Raw genomic sequence first — 13003 nt, 5'->3', positions numbered from 1 at the left:
AGTTTATTTTTCTACAAATCTGAAAAGTGTGGAGTGAGTTTCTGTTGAGCCCCTCGGCATCAGTTCTTTGTAGAACCACCTTTTCTTGCAGTTACAGCTGCAGCTCTTTTAGAGTACATCTTCACCAGCTTTTTACATCTAAAGGTTGAGACTTCATTCTTCCTTTTCCAAATAGCTCAACTTCAGTCACATAAGGTGGACAGTGTGTAATTTCAACTCTTACCGCAGATTCCCAATTGAATTTAGGTCTGGGCTTTAAGTGAGCCATTCCATTGTGGCTCCGGCTGTGTGTTTAAGATCGTTCTCCTGCTGGAATGTGAACTTCCACCCCAGTTTCAAATCTTCTAACAGGTTTTCTTCCAGAATTGTCCTGGATTTAGCTTCATCTTCCCATCAACTGACCTGCTTCCCTGTCCCTATTGCAAGAAAAGCATCCCACAGCATAATGCATCCACCACCATGTTTCAAATTGGAATTGTTTGTTCAGGGAAATATGAAGTTGTTTTTTTTTGTAAACAAGTTTTATGGCTCTCTCGCTGCCGCTTTTTTATGAAGGCCAGGTTTGACACGAGTGACTAATAGGTGTCTTATAGATGCCTCTCCACCAACACAATGGAGCTCTGCAGCTCCTCCAAAGTCAACATGGGCCTCTGATTAATGCTCTACTTGCAGAGCCAGTTTAGGAGCAGCCGTATCTTAGGTGTGCAGTTGGCCCATACCAGCCAACCAGAGCTCTGTGAGATGTTGGGATATTGTTTTAGAACCTAATCCTGCTTTAAACCTCTCCACAACCTTCTGCCTGACCTGTCCGCTGTGTTCCTTGGTCTTCATGATGCTGTTTGTTCACTAATGTTCTCTAACAAACCTCTGAGGCCTTCACAGAACTGCTGCAATAAACACATGTGGACTCTTTACTAATTAGGTGACATCTGCATACAATTAGTTGGACTTTTATTAAAGGAGCTAAATTTACTTTCATGTAACACTAAAGTTTTTAGTTGTAAACAATGCTGACAATTACAATTATTTTCTGCATCATGTTGGTTTATCACCTAAAATCTGAATAGAAGCCATTAGGTTTGTGGTTTTAATGTCACATGTGGAAAGGTGTCACCGTTATACAGGTGGCACCATCATTTTCCCTTGGATGAGAAGTGAAAACAGCTGCACTCTGCTGGAGGTAACCATTTCTAGCACAATAATACAGTGATTTTGAGCATATCTGCTCTGCAGTTACAGTCTGCTAATTAGAGCAACACTGATAAATACAAATTAAAATAGGCTTTTAATTTATGCTTTAATAAACAGAATGAGAAAAAAATCTCCGAACAAGAATAAATTGTACAGACGTGAATAAATTAGGAAAAAATTCAAACATATTAATGCCGACTCTAAATCTTATTTCAAATAGTTTAGATTTTCTAAATATGCTTCAAAATTTCATTCATGATATACAAACAAAACCACTGATTTGATTCAAATCTCACTTTAAGTTGTGCAGATTATGAAGTGACTGAAGATACCAGTCTGGCCTGCAGTGGAATACCAAGCAGCAGTCAGGAGATAATCAGGTGTTTATACTGCTGCTGAGGCAGCTCATCAATGTATTTCTTTATATACCAGCAGGAGATGTGTGCCTTTAGGTTCTCCTCAACCAGGAAATCCATGGCTGCCTGCAAAAAATGAAAAACCTTTAGATGTCACATTTAAAATACCTACCTGATAAAACCCAAATTAAGACGTCTTACCTGTGACAGCACTGCAGCAATACCTTGGCCTCGAATGGTCTCAGGAACGAAGGTGGACATCAGGTCCACCTCCTTCTGCCCAGTGAACCTGTAGTACAGCACGGCACATTCATTGGGCCCTGGGAGAACAGAACCAGAGGGCTTCACTACTGCTAATGATCTTCAAATGTGCAGCACTACATTACATAAAACAGCTGCAGAGGTGTAATGTAGATTTAATTACAGAATAACTCAGATGGATCTAAGGAGTAAAACTGTTTAATAAAAATAAGTTTTTGATGCTCCTTTCTAAATTAGGTCCCAAATACGGATCTACTACCACTTAGATCAAATTTAACAACTGAAATTAAAATGGGATTGTTTTCATTGGGTTGTATTGTATCTGTTTCCAGAGGCCAGGAGTGGAGCCTGGACTATCCTGCTAAATCTACCGAGGCTGCAGAGCCTCCGCCCCGGCTGAGAATTTACCTGCGCCGCTGCCTGGAGAGACGGTGAAGCGTCGGTTCTGTCGGTCATGTTTAACCGTAAACCGTTCGCTGTAGCCTGATTCGCTGGAGAAGACATTGCATGAAATGACCCGGTGGCTAAAGGTAAACAGTCTATAAGCTATTTTTAAGGCCATTTACAAATACCACACATGCGCAATGTGGTCGAGGTGAGCAGTCGTCTGCAACCCATCCGCCAGAGGGCGCAATTAACAAACAAATCATAGTAATGTACTACATTTGACCTCCAAAATATTAATTTAAATTAAACAGAAACTTTAAAGAAACCATCAAGTATATGTTAATATGTATGACTTTAAAAATAAAAAATATATAATATATATATTCGTTTTAATTCAATTCAAAAATACTGTATTAATCCCAAAGGGAAATTAAATGTTGTTGTAGCTCATATTATGAAGGTTTCCTCAAAGAGCCGTTGTAGATGCTGATGGCTGTGGGCAGGAAAGATCTCCTGTAGTGCTCCGTCTTACAGCAGATCTGAAGAAGCCTCTGACTGAAGACACTCTGTTGTTGTAGGACAGTCTCATGAAGAGGATGCTCGGGGTTCTCCATAATGTTCTTCATTTTAGGAAGAATCCGTCTTTCCACAATGATCTCCAGAGGTTCCAGAGGAGTCCCCAGAACGGAGCCAGCCTTCTTTATCAGCTTGTTGAGCTTTAGATGGCTTCACAGTTGCATCTCCACTCTAGTCTGTTGTCCAGGTGAACACCAAGGTATTTATACTCCTCCACCACCTCCACTTCTTCTCCCATGGTAGAAATAGTTTTTGACTTATTCCTGTTTCTCTTAAAATCTACAATCATCTCCTTTGTTTTATTTACATTCAAGATGAGATGATTGTTTGCACAACATGCCACAAAGTGGTCCACCAGCTCCCTGTACTCATCTTCTTGTCCATCTCTGATCCACCCCACGACTGCAGAACCATCAGAGTATTTCTGCAGATGACAGGAGTCTGTCTGGTCCTGGAGGTCTGAGGTGTACAGAGTGAAGAAGAATGGTGAGAGTACAGTCCTCCCTACTCAGGTGCGCCAACAGGAGTCTCTCCAGGACCTTCATGATGTGGGATGTCAGGGCAACAGGTCTGTAGTCACTGAGGACTGATGGGTGAGGTTTCTTTGGTACCGGAACAAAACAGGAGGTCTTCCATTACACTGGAGCCTTCTTTTGGGCCAGGCTAAGGTTGAAGAGGTGTTGCAGAATCCCACAGAGCTGATCTGCACAGGCCACCAGGGCTGACACCATCTGGACCTGCAGCCTTGTTCCGGTCCAGAAGGCAAACATGTAGAAGCAGAAGGGTCCATGGCTGAGGTGGAAGATAAATCATTTGAGGTGTGACAGGGAAGCTGTGGGTCAAAGGAGGGTGGGATGTCTGATTGGTTGTGGGCAGGAGAGGAGGATGCTGAACTTATTTCTAACTGAACCTGTTGAAGAAACTGTTTAGTTCATTGGTTCTGTCCAGACATCTATCGGTCCGATCGTCCTTCTGCTTGAAGCCTGTTATCTTCTTCATCCTTGACCACACACCTCTGATATTGTTTCGGTGGAGCTTGCTCTCCAGCTTCTTCTTGTACTTCTCCTTGCTGTGTATGTCATGCCATTGGTGTCCTCTCCATGTGTCCCAGTCTGTAGCCTCAAAGCAACCTCTCAGGTCTTCTTCAGCTTCCTGTAACCATCTTCTCACAGTTCTCTTTATTACAGGTTGCCTCTGAACAAGGGGCTTATATTTCGAGCAGAGAAAAACAAGATTGTGATCTGATTTGCCAGGAAGAGTCTTGCTGTAAAGATGAATGAAAACATAAAACAAATTCTACATTTTGTTTTCTCGGGTAGAGCAGCTGACAAACTGTTGATACGTTGAACGAGTAGCGAAGAGTGAAGCATGGTTAAAATCACCAGATATTGCCACAAACAGATTGTGTCTGTAGCTTAGCAGCAACTTTGCTGATGGCATCACATGCAGTGTCGGCAACAGGTGATGGTGGAACGTAAACTGTTGCCAAAACAACATTGGTTCACTCTCTGGGTAACTAATATGGATATGTTAATATATTTGATTTAAAAATAAAGTATAAAAGAAAATTTTTATTAACATGTTTAACCTTGAAATGAAAACAAACAAAAAATGCTCTAATATGGCTGTATAAATTTTCACATTAAATGAAAAGAAACAATCCAATATGTATTTATATTTACCTTAAAAATACAAATAAGATAAATTAAATGTCATTAATAAGAAACAGTGTAATATTTTTATATTTATGACATAAAATTAAATTCAAAAGAAAGAAACAATCTTTTACATGTTAATATGTTTGAATTAAAACAACATTTCAATGTTTAATATTTTCTTTTTGATTTTAAACTAAAGAAACTTTAAACAAAGTCAAATAAAAACATTTTAATATGTCAAAATATGCATTTATGTTTAAAACAAATTAATATTCGTGTATAGGTTTTAACTATGAAATAAAGTAGAAAATAAAAATATAAAGCTCTTTATTACATTTAATAATGTATTTTTTTTTAAATACATTTGGATTTATTTATGCTCTGTCTTGTCAGGGATCATTGTCATTACCTTTATTTCTCTTTCGCTGAAATGTAAGTTTAGTTCAAATATTTGCAGTTTATGTGAATTATGTTTGTGTCCAGTCAAGGAAAAATACTGAAAATAAAAATAAAAAATAAACAATAATGGGAAACAGTTCAACTTTTTTAACCAGAATGATGCTCAATTGTGTCCTTTTGAAAGAAATTCCAATTTAATGTTTTACTTTTTTTATTTGAGACACAATGAACAGTACACGGCAGTATTGATAAACTAAACTTTTGGATAATGTCTTAATGTCACTAACAAACTAAAGATTAAATCAAAAGCAAGAAAAACACCCTAAATGAGACAAATAATCAAACAAACAACAGAAGAAAAGAGCAATTATGATGACAGATTGTCATTTTGCATCTTTGGGGCTCCTAATAGTTGACAAACCTTAACAGGTTATAACAAGTTGTTTCATAGAGTTTTACTTTAGCCTAAATGGTTGCATGTCATTTTCAATCATAAAATGTTGTGCAACAACTGTCATGATATCATAGAAGGATGCAGGATCTTTACATGCTGTCAGAAGCAGCAGAGTTTTTCACTCCTGCAGCCATCACAGCGAAGAACATGTTGGGGAAGAAGGATCGGGCATAAATGGCCATCTTGGGAAGAGAGGGAGCAATCAGTACTTCTTTCCTTCTGTTGTTCAGGGTTCTTACAATCTCAGCGGTGGCTTCATGTGGAGAAACACCACGTGGCTTCCTGGTGTAAAACACTGCAGAGAGAAGATACACAGATCATCGATTCACATTTTAAACCTCTAAACTAGCCCAGTATTGTTTGGATTTAAACCTCAGCCTGGTTTCCTGGTTCTACTTACGGGACCAAAGCAGGGAGTTCGAGGTTGCAGCCTGTGTTGTTTTGGACGCAGAGCAGCTGATGAAGGTGTGGTTGATGGTGCTGACAGAGATGCCGAACTCTTCCACCTCTGCTCTCAGGCAGTCAAAGAAAGCCTGAATGGCATGTTTGGAAGCTGCGTCTGGGAAACAACATTTCAACCTCCTTGTGAAACACGATCACTGACAAAAACAGTTAAGTCCCCAGAAGCAGTGGTCCAGTTTGGACATGGTGTGATTCACACCCAGGTCTGCAACAGGTACAGCTTCTCTCAAAAGATTACACACCTTTATGAAGAGTTGCCAATTATGTGTTCTTACATAACTGCAGATATCATGTTGGAACCAGTGAGAAACAGTTTTTAATCGGCTGATGTCTCCACCTCACACCCAATGGCTAATCTGGCTTTTTGACTGCCATATATCCATAAATAATACACACCAGCTGAAGAAAAACTCACCATGATCCCGGCTTTATAATGATTTCTGAATCTGGCCTCTGAGTAAACCATTTATTTAACCTTTTTGCCTCCAAACTCACATGCAGTGCGGAAAGGCACAGCGATTTTCCCTTGAATGCTGTTAACCAGGAGCAGATGACCACTTCTCCTAGAGATCATGGAAGGGATCACACCTGAAACAGAGGTGTCACCATCGGTGCTGTAACATCATCATCATCAAAAAGCTCAAGTTTAACATGTTCCAATCAGCTACCTTTGGCCAAAGTGATGGGCCCAAAGTAGTTGTTGTCCATCAGAAGCTTGTCCATCTCCAGAGACAGACTCTGTGCAGGAGCTTTGACCTTCATGCTACTGTTGAAGATGAGATAGTCCAAGCAACCATAACAATCCAGGATCTCCGCGATGGCTTCTGTCATGCTGTTCATGTCTCCAAAGTCCAGCAGCACAATCTTCGGAGGGAATGTCTGAGGAAAGGCAGTAAGGATGAGGACACAACTTGATGTTGTGTTTCAGTTTAGCCCTTTCCCAAATGTTTGGGTTGAAAAACTATCTTTACATACATTTTACTCTAGTTGCATTTGTTAAAAGTAAAATCTTGCAGTTTATCGTATGAAATCTGACGTGTCACTGAGTGCTTTCACTCCACTGCAGCATGATCAGACTACATCAAGTGGATAAGGTTCATACACCAGTCAGTCTCACAGTCTGTCTCTTCATCTCTAAATCAGCCAGAAGGATACATTCTTGACCTTCTCAGGGTGTGAGGTTTGTCAGATAAAAACAAACACAAGAAAGTTTTTGTATATTTCTAGGGTTTAGATAATTAGATAATTAACACTTCAATTAAAATGGAAGAATTGATAAGAATGAATCCTTGATTCCATCTTAAATCAGATTTATAACTAATTTCCAACGACCAATGATCAATGATCAATTAAGCAGTAGAAACACACAAACATCCAACAATGCTGTTAAAAGAGAACATTTCAGGATGATTTCATGAACATTCAAAGAATTGTTATCTAAACTGATTAAAATCAAACATTTATAGAGAGTTTTTAAATCTCTCAGGAGGCGAGACAAACAAGTTGCAGGCCAGTAGTATGAGGATGACATCTTGGCAGAATTTAGATAAACCCTTAGGTGGCCGGCCTCGGTAACCTTGAGTACCAATGATACGTACCAGAAAACCCCCCAGAAATCAAAATGGCACTTTAAATGACCCTAAAGATGAAAACTATCACAGTAATGATACTAATAATCATGAAGATTTCAAAATCACTATGGGAGCAGTTTCTCATCATTGCAGAAAACATGACATTCATTCAAATTTGAGTCAGAATCATTTATTAAAGCTACAAAATAATCATTAAGTGACTCATCTGTCTAGGTTTCTTCATCAGAAAAATAACAAGATCTGTGTTCACAGACACACACATAGACAATGACTGGAAGCTTCTTCAGCCCTGCCACTGAATGATAAAAATTAATGGAGATGATCAAAAAATCTGCAATTATGTCATATCATTTTCTTTTACCAAAGAAAACTCACCCATCAGTCCTCAATGACTATAGACCTGTTGTCCTGACATCCCATATCATGAAGGTCCTAGAAAGACTCCTGTTGGCCCACCTGAGTAAGCAAACAATGGACCATCAGGACCCCCTTCAGTTTGCTTATCGCTGTGGAGTTGGAGTTGAAGATGCCATCATACACCTGCTTCAACAAACCCACTGTCATCTGGACAAAGCCAGTAGCACTGTGAGGATCATGTTCTTTGATTTCTCCAGTGCATTTAATACAATCCAACCTGATTTGCTTTGTCAGAAACTTCAGAAGACTCAGGTGGAGGCCTCAACAATCTCCTGGATCAAAGACTACCTGACAAACAGACCACAGTTTGTGAGACTGAAGGGTTATGAGTCTAACCAGGTAGTCAGCAGCACAGGAGCACCACAGGGGACTGTACTCTCACCATTCCTTTTCACTCTGTACACCTCAGACTTCCAGGACAAGACAGACTCCTGTCATCTGCAGAAATACTCGGATGATTCTGCAGTTGTGGGTTGGATCAGAGATGGACAAGAAGCTGAGTACAGGAAGGTGGTGGACCGCTTTGTGGTATGGTGTGGAAACAATGATCTCATCTTGAACGTTGACTAAAACAAAGGAGATGATTGTAGATTTTAAGAGAAACAGGAATAAGTCAAAAACTATTTCTATCATGGGAGAAGAAGTGGAGGTGGTGGAGGAGTATAAATACCTCGGTGTTCACCTGGACAACAGACTAGAGTGGAGATGCAACTGTGAAGCCATCTACAAGAAGGGACAGAGCAGACTGTACTTCTTGAGGAAGCTTAGGTCCTTTGGTGTTTGCAGCAAGATGCTGCATATCTTCTATAAGTCTGTTGTGGAGAGTCTGATCTCTTCTACCATCATCTGCTGGGGAAGCAGCATCAGAACCAGGGACTTAAAAACGCTCAACAAGCCGATAAAAAGGCTGGCTCTGTTCTGGGGACTCCTCTGGAGATCATTGTGCAAAGAAGGATTCTTCATAAAATGAAGAACATTATGGAGAACCCTGAGCATCCTCTTCATGAGACTGTCCTACAACAACAGTGTCTTCAGTCAGAGGCTTCTTCAGATCTGCTGTAAGACGGAGCGCTACAGGAGATTCTTCCTGCCCACAGCCATCAGCATCTACAACGGCTCTTTGAGGAAACCTTCATAATATGAGCTACAACAACATTTAATTTCCCTTTGGGATTAATAAAGTATTTTTGAATTGAATTGAATGTACACTCCTGGACATGGAGAACAGCAAAGAAAGATCTAATCTGTGGCTTTCGCCTGCACCACACCATTTATTTATATTGTCCCTTTTCTTACTTTAGGCTGATTATACTTACAAGTGTAGGATCAGAAGCATTCGCCAGTTCGTCTTCAAGTTCTTCAAGCTTCTCCCAGCTTTTCCCACAGAGGATCAGCCTGGCTCCTCCATTGTGAAAAACACCTGCACACTCTTCCCACAAGAAAAACACACAAAACAAGGAAATTTAACTAGCGTTCAAAGACACTAACGTTTTTATGTTTGTGTTACCTTTTCCAAGCCCTGATAAAGCATCAGTTATAACCACCACCTTATTGCGTACTGATGTTTTAGACAGCAGACCGATAATTGCACCATAGAGGTAAAAAAATCCAGCTGTTAGCACCACCACACAGGGAACCACAAGGATGGTGGTGGTCCATGTAGGGTCCATCTCTGGAAGGATGTCCTGGAAAATTATTGGATTTAATTTTAGGCATACAGCATTCATGTTGACAGGAAATCAGTGAAGATGCTCATTCAAAAGATGAGAGAAAAGTTCACAATGTTTTTAGAAAACATGCTTATTGGTACAAACACATTTCCTTCTGGAACACCTAGCAGCTAGTTAGCTAGGTGTTGGTGCTAAGCTAAGATTTTTATTTTAGCTTAGTATACAATTACTGAGATTGAGGAAAAAATCTAAATATCAAATTAAGACCAAGACACTTCTAAATAACAATGAACAATTTAAATTTGTCAAATTTACAGAAGCTTTTGAGCTCTTGAGGATAGATTTAAATAATTTTAGGATCTATTAAAAACCACATTGTCTTATTTCTTCCTGGTATGTAAAACCCTGTCACTGAAAGGGGATGAACGTTTTTATTTTTACAATGATTGCTTATGATAAAAGGTAATTGTAACCTAACAAGGGAATTGTGTTAAAGTATGTTTAAGGATGCGACCAAAGTTTAAATGAAAGATGATTCTGATTTTGAGTAGAAATATGGGATGAGATGGATGTTAAATACTAATTAGTTTCAACTGAATAGATTTTCATTCCAGACATCTCACCATCTCTGATACATTGGGATTCATCTTAGCCTCTACAATCATTGTTCTATGTAACTATGAGATCTTATGGTTCTGAAACAAAGACAGAGAAGACATTTTTAAACACGATCTTGCAACAACAAAAAAACATCGGCTATATAAACAATACTTAATGGCATATTATTCATATCTGTATGAGTGTATAACATCTATGTAAATCATTAGTACCAATATCTATTTTTTTTGTCTTATTTTGTCACATTGTTAATGTAAACCTTCAATGCTATAGTGACATATTGTGCCTTGCCAAAGCATTCATACTCTTCTTTTCTAAGACTTCGTGGTATTTTATTGGGATTTCATGAAATAAACCAATATGAAAAGCACAGAATTATTAAGTGGAAGGAAAATGAAACATGGCCTTCAGTCCATCTGTGTGTAATTTAACCTAATTTTAAATCCGACTGTTCTGCCAAGGCCTCAGACATTTTTAGAAAACATTACACATCACAAATTTCTCAGGGAGATATTACAGACGTTTTAGGTTATAAAACAACATCTCAAACTTTGAATGTCTCATGGAGGATTGGTCAATAATTAATCTGAAGTTGGAAACAGCATGGCACAAATGCAAATTTATCAACATATGGCAGTGTCCACCTGAACTGACTGTCTGGACAAGGATAGCACTAATAAGAGAAGGAGACAACTTTGGAGGAGCTGCATAAACCCACAGTTCAGGTGGGAGAATCTGCTGACCAGAAAATTTTTAGTCCTGCACTCTACAAATCTGGGTTTTATGGAAGAGTGGCAAGAAAAAAATGCATTGTTGAAAAAAACTTAGAAGAGGTCCTGTTTGAAGTTACCTATGAGCCATTTAGGGGACACAGCAAACACTTGGAAAAAAGTACTCTGATCAAATGAGACCAACATTAAACCTTTTGGCCTAAATGCAAAACTCAATCTGTGGCAGAAATCTAACTCTGCACATCATCCCGAACACACCACCCTGTAGCAAAATAGAGCGGTGGCAGCATCATGCTGTGGTGATGCTTTTCTTCAGCAGGGACACAAAAGCGGGTTAGAGTTGGTGTGAAAATGGATGGAGCAAATTCAGGACAATCCTGGAAGAAAACCTATTAGAGGCTCAGGAGAGGTTCACCTTTCAGCAGGATAATGACCCGAAACATACAAGAGCCACAATAGAATGGTTTACATCAAAGCATATTCACCCTTGTGTTAGAATGGCCCAGTCAAAGACCAGACCATCATCCAATTGAGAATATGGTCTTCTGCAAGATTAGAAAAAATATATTCAGATTCTTGCCAATCATACAATCTGAGCTTGAAATATTTGGAAAGAAAAATGGGCACATTTTAGCTCCTAGTTGTGCAAAGCTAATAGAGACGTACCTCATAAGACCTGCAGCTGTAACTGCAGTGAAATTAGGTTCTTCAGACTCAGGGGAACTAAATACAAATGCACAGCATGCTTCTCACATTTTTATTTTGTCAAATTTTGAACAACCTTGTATCATTTTCCTTCCACTTCTCAATAATGTACTACTTTGTGTTACTTTATCACATAACATGCCACTAAAATGTAATAAAACAAACATTAAAAAAGCTCAAGAGGTACAAATACTTTTGCATCATATTGAAACAATGAGTCAAATAACTTAAAAAAGATGAGATGAATGCTCAGAGACAAAGAACAGCAACAAAACATTCAAATACAACCACTGCAAGACTCAGAACTATTTATGGAGAAATGACTGACAGTGACGCTGCTGCAAACCAGATTCCCAGAGTCCATTCACCGTTTTCGTCACAGAGCCAGTTTGGTCTCATCTAACATTATAAAACCAATATGTAACATGAGGCATCCAACTGGAAACTTGAAAATATCCTTTTGATTTGACGTTATGTTGCCAAGCACCAGTCGTTTGTTCAAGTAAAGGCTTCTATATATAAACTAGCACTAAAATAGATACTGAACTATTCAGTGTCACAGAATACTTAACCCATTATTCAACAACATGATTAGGAGCAAAGAAAGCACGCTGTCTTCTATTCTGCTTTGTATTTCTGGAATAAAACAAAACTTCTTGCTGTTATATTTAAACATTGATTAAAATGCTGCCACATTAAAGAGATTAAATTAGTAATAAGAGACTGAGCCATCTGACTGTATTAAATGAATTAGCAGGCTCCCACTCACTGTTTCTCAGCCCTCTGCAGGTGGTTAGGTTTAATTCCCCTCCTGAGGAGCTGAGGCTGCACGCTTCAGCAGAGCTCCTCCAACATGACAACTGGCCAGCCTTCCTTAGCAATACTTTGGGATTTGAGGTCTTTTAATAGCTGCCCAGCTGACTCGGTTGTCTTCCTTGTGCGTTGTCAACATGGTATGAATGGAGTGACAAGCTGGGAGGACACAGTCATTCCACTGGCTGCAGAGGAGCTTTATTTAAGTAAACATAATCTTTTGTTTGGAAGGACACACCATTTCTCTGCATGAGTCAGAATATATTCTGCTTCTTCATCTGATAACCCCGAAATTTGCAAAACTGATGGTCAGATTAAAATATTTCACAGTTACTTTCAGTTTCATGTTAAGCAGCAAGCCATCTTCTTATTACCTCCAAATCACATCAACTTCAGTTTTTCATTTTTAAATTATTTTCTTAAGGGCTAGCAGGGTAATATGGACACTGCTGTTGAGACACATGTTGGATATAAAATACACTACTGTCCGGTTGTAGATGTGAGTCAATGTTGGAGGAAAACCAGTGGGATTTCCAATTCAGTTTATTTTGCTGACTTGAAACTTTGGTTTACATTTTTTTTACCTTGAACTTTAAAACTCAAAATACCTAATACTGACATGGTACACGAATATTAATTCCATCAGAATCCATCTACTTGGACACCATCAGAATTTCAAAGATATGTTTCACTTCAGTTATTTGTTTTCAACT

General features: G+C 38.9%; 2 protein-coding genes across 4 annotated transcripts; both read right to left on the bottom strand.

Annotated features, from left to right (window-relative positions):
* Window positions 1–1278: 1278 nt before the first annotated feature.
* On the bottom strand, window positions 1279–2422 carry LOC124862980 (protein NATD1-like). Its single transcript, XM_047357203.1, has 3 exons — window positions 2217–2422; window positions 1749–1867; window positions 1279–1673 (listed from the first exon to the last, which is right to left on the bottom strand). The coding sequence occupies exons 1-3, from the start codon at window positions 2368–2370 to the stop codon at window positions 1557–1559; spliced, it is 390 nt and encodes a 129-aa protein (XP_047213159.1). The 5' UTR covers window positions 2371–2422; the 3' UTR covers window positions 1279–1556.
* Window positions 2423–5146: 2724 nt separating this feature from the next.
* Window positions 5147–12400, bottom strand: LOC124863267 (dehydrogenase/reductase SDR family member 7C-B-like). 3 transcript variants are annotated; one of them, XM_047357581.1, is made up of 7 exons: window positions 11806–11954; window positions 9261–9438; window positions 9070–9182; window positions 6413–6623; window positions 6240–6332; window positions 5683–5841; window positions 5147–5577 (listed from the first exon to the last, which is right to left on the bottom strand). In XM_047357581.1, the coding sequence occupies exons 1-7, from the start codon at window positions 11839–11841 to the stop codon at window positions 5372–5374; spliced, it is 996 nt and encodes a 331-aa protein (XP_047213537.1). In that variant the 5' UTR covers window positions 11842–11954; the 3' UTR covers window positions 5147–5371. The 3 variants fall into 3 exon arrangements, with proteins under 3 accessions (XP_047213537.1, XP_047213536.1, XP_047213538.1); XM_047357580.1 differs by lacking the exon at window positions 11806–11954 and adding an exon at window positions 10047–10103; XM_047357582.1 differs by lacking the exon at window positions 11806–11954 and adding an exon at window positions 12247–12400 and having other exon boundaries at window positions 5148–5577.
* Window positions 12401–13003: the final 603 nt, after the last annotated feature.

The sequence above is a fragment of the Girardinichthys multiradiatus genome, chromosome X, assembly GCF_021462225.1.
Source record: "Girardinichthys multiradiatus isolate DD_20200921_A chromosome X, DD_fGirMul_XY1, whole genome shotgun sequence".
Classification (NCBI taxonomy): domain Eukaryota; kingdom Metazoa; phylum Chordata; class Actinopteri; order Cyprinodontiformes; family Goodeidae; genus Girardinichthys; species Girardinichthys multiradiatus.
Note: the sequence above shows the minus strand (reverse complement) of the source record. Positions and strands in the feature narration are given on the sequence as shown.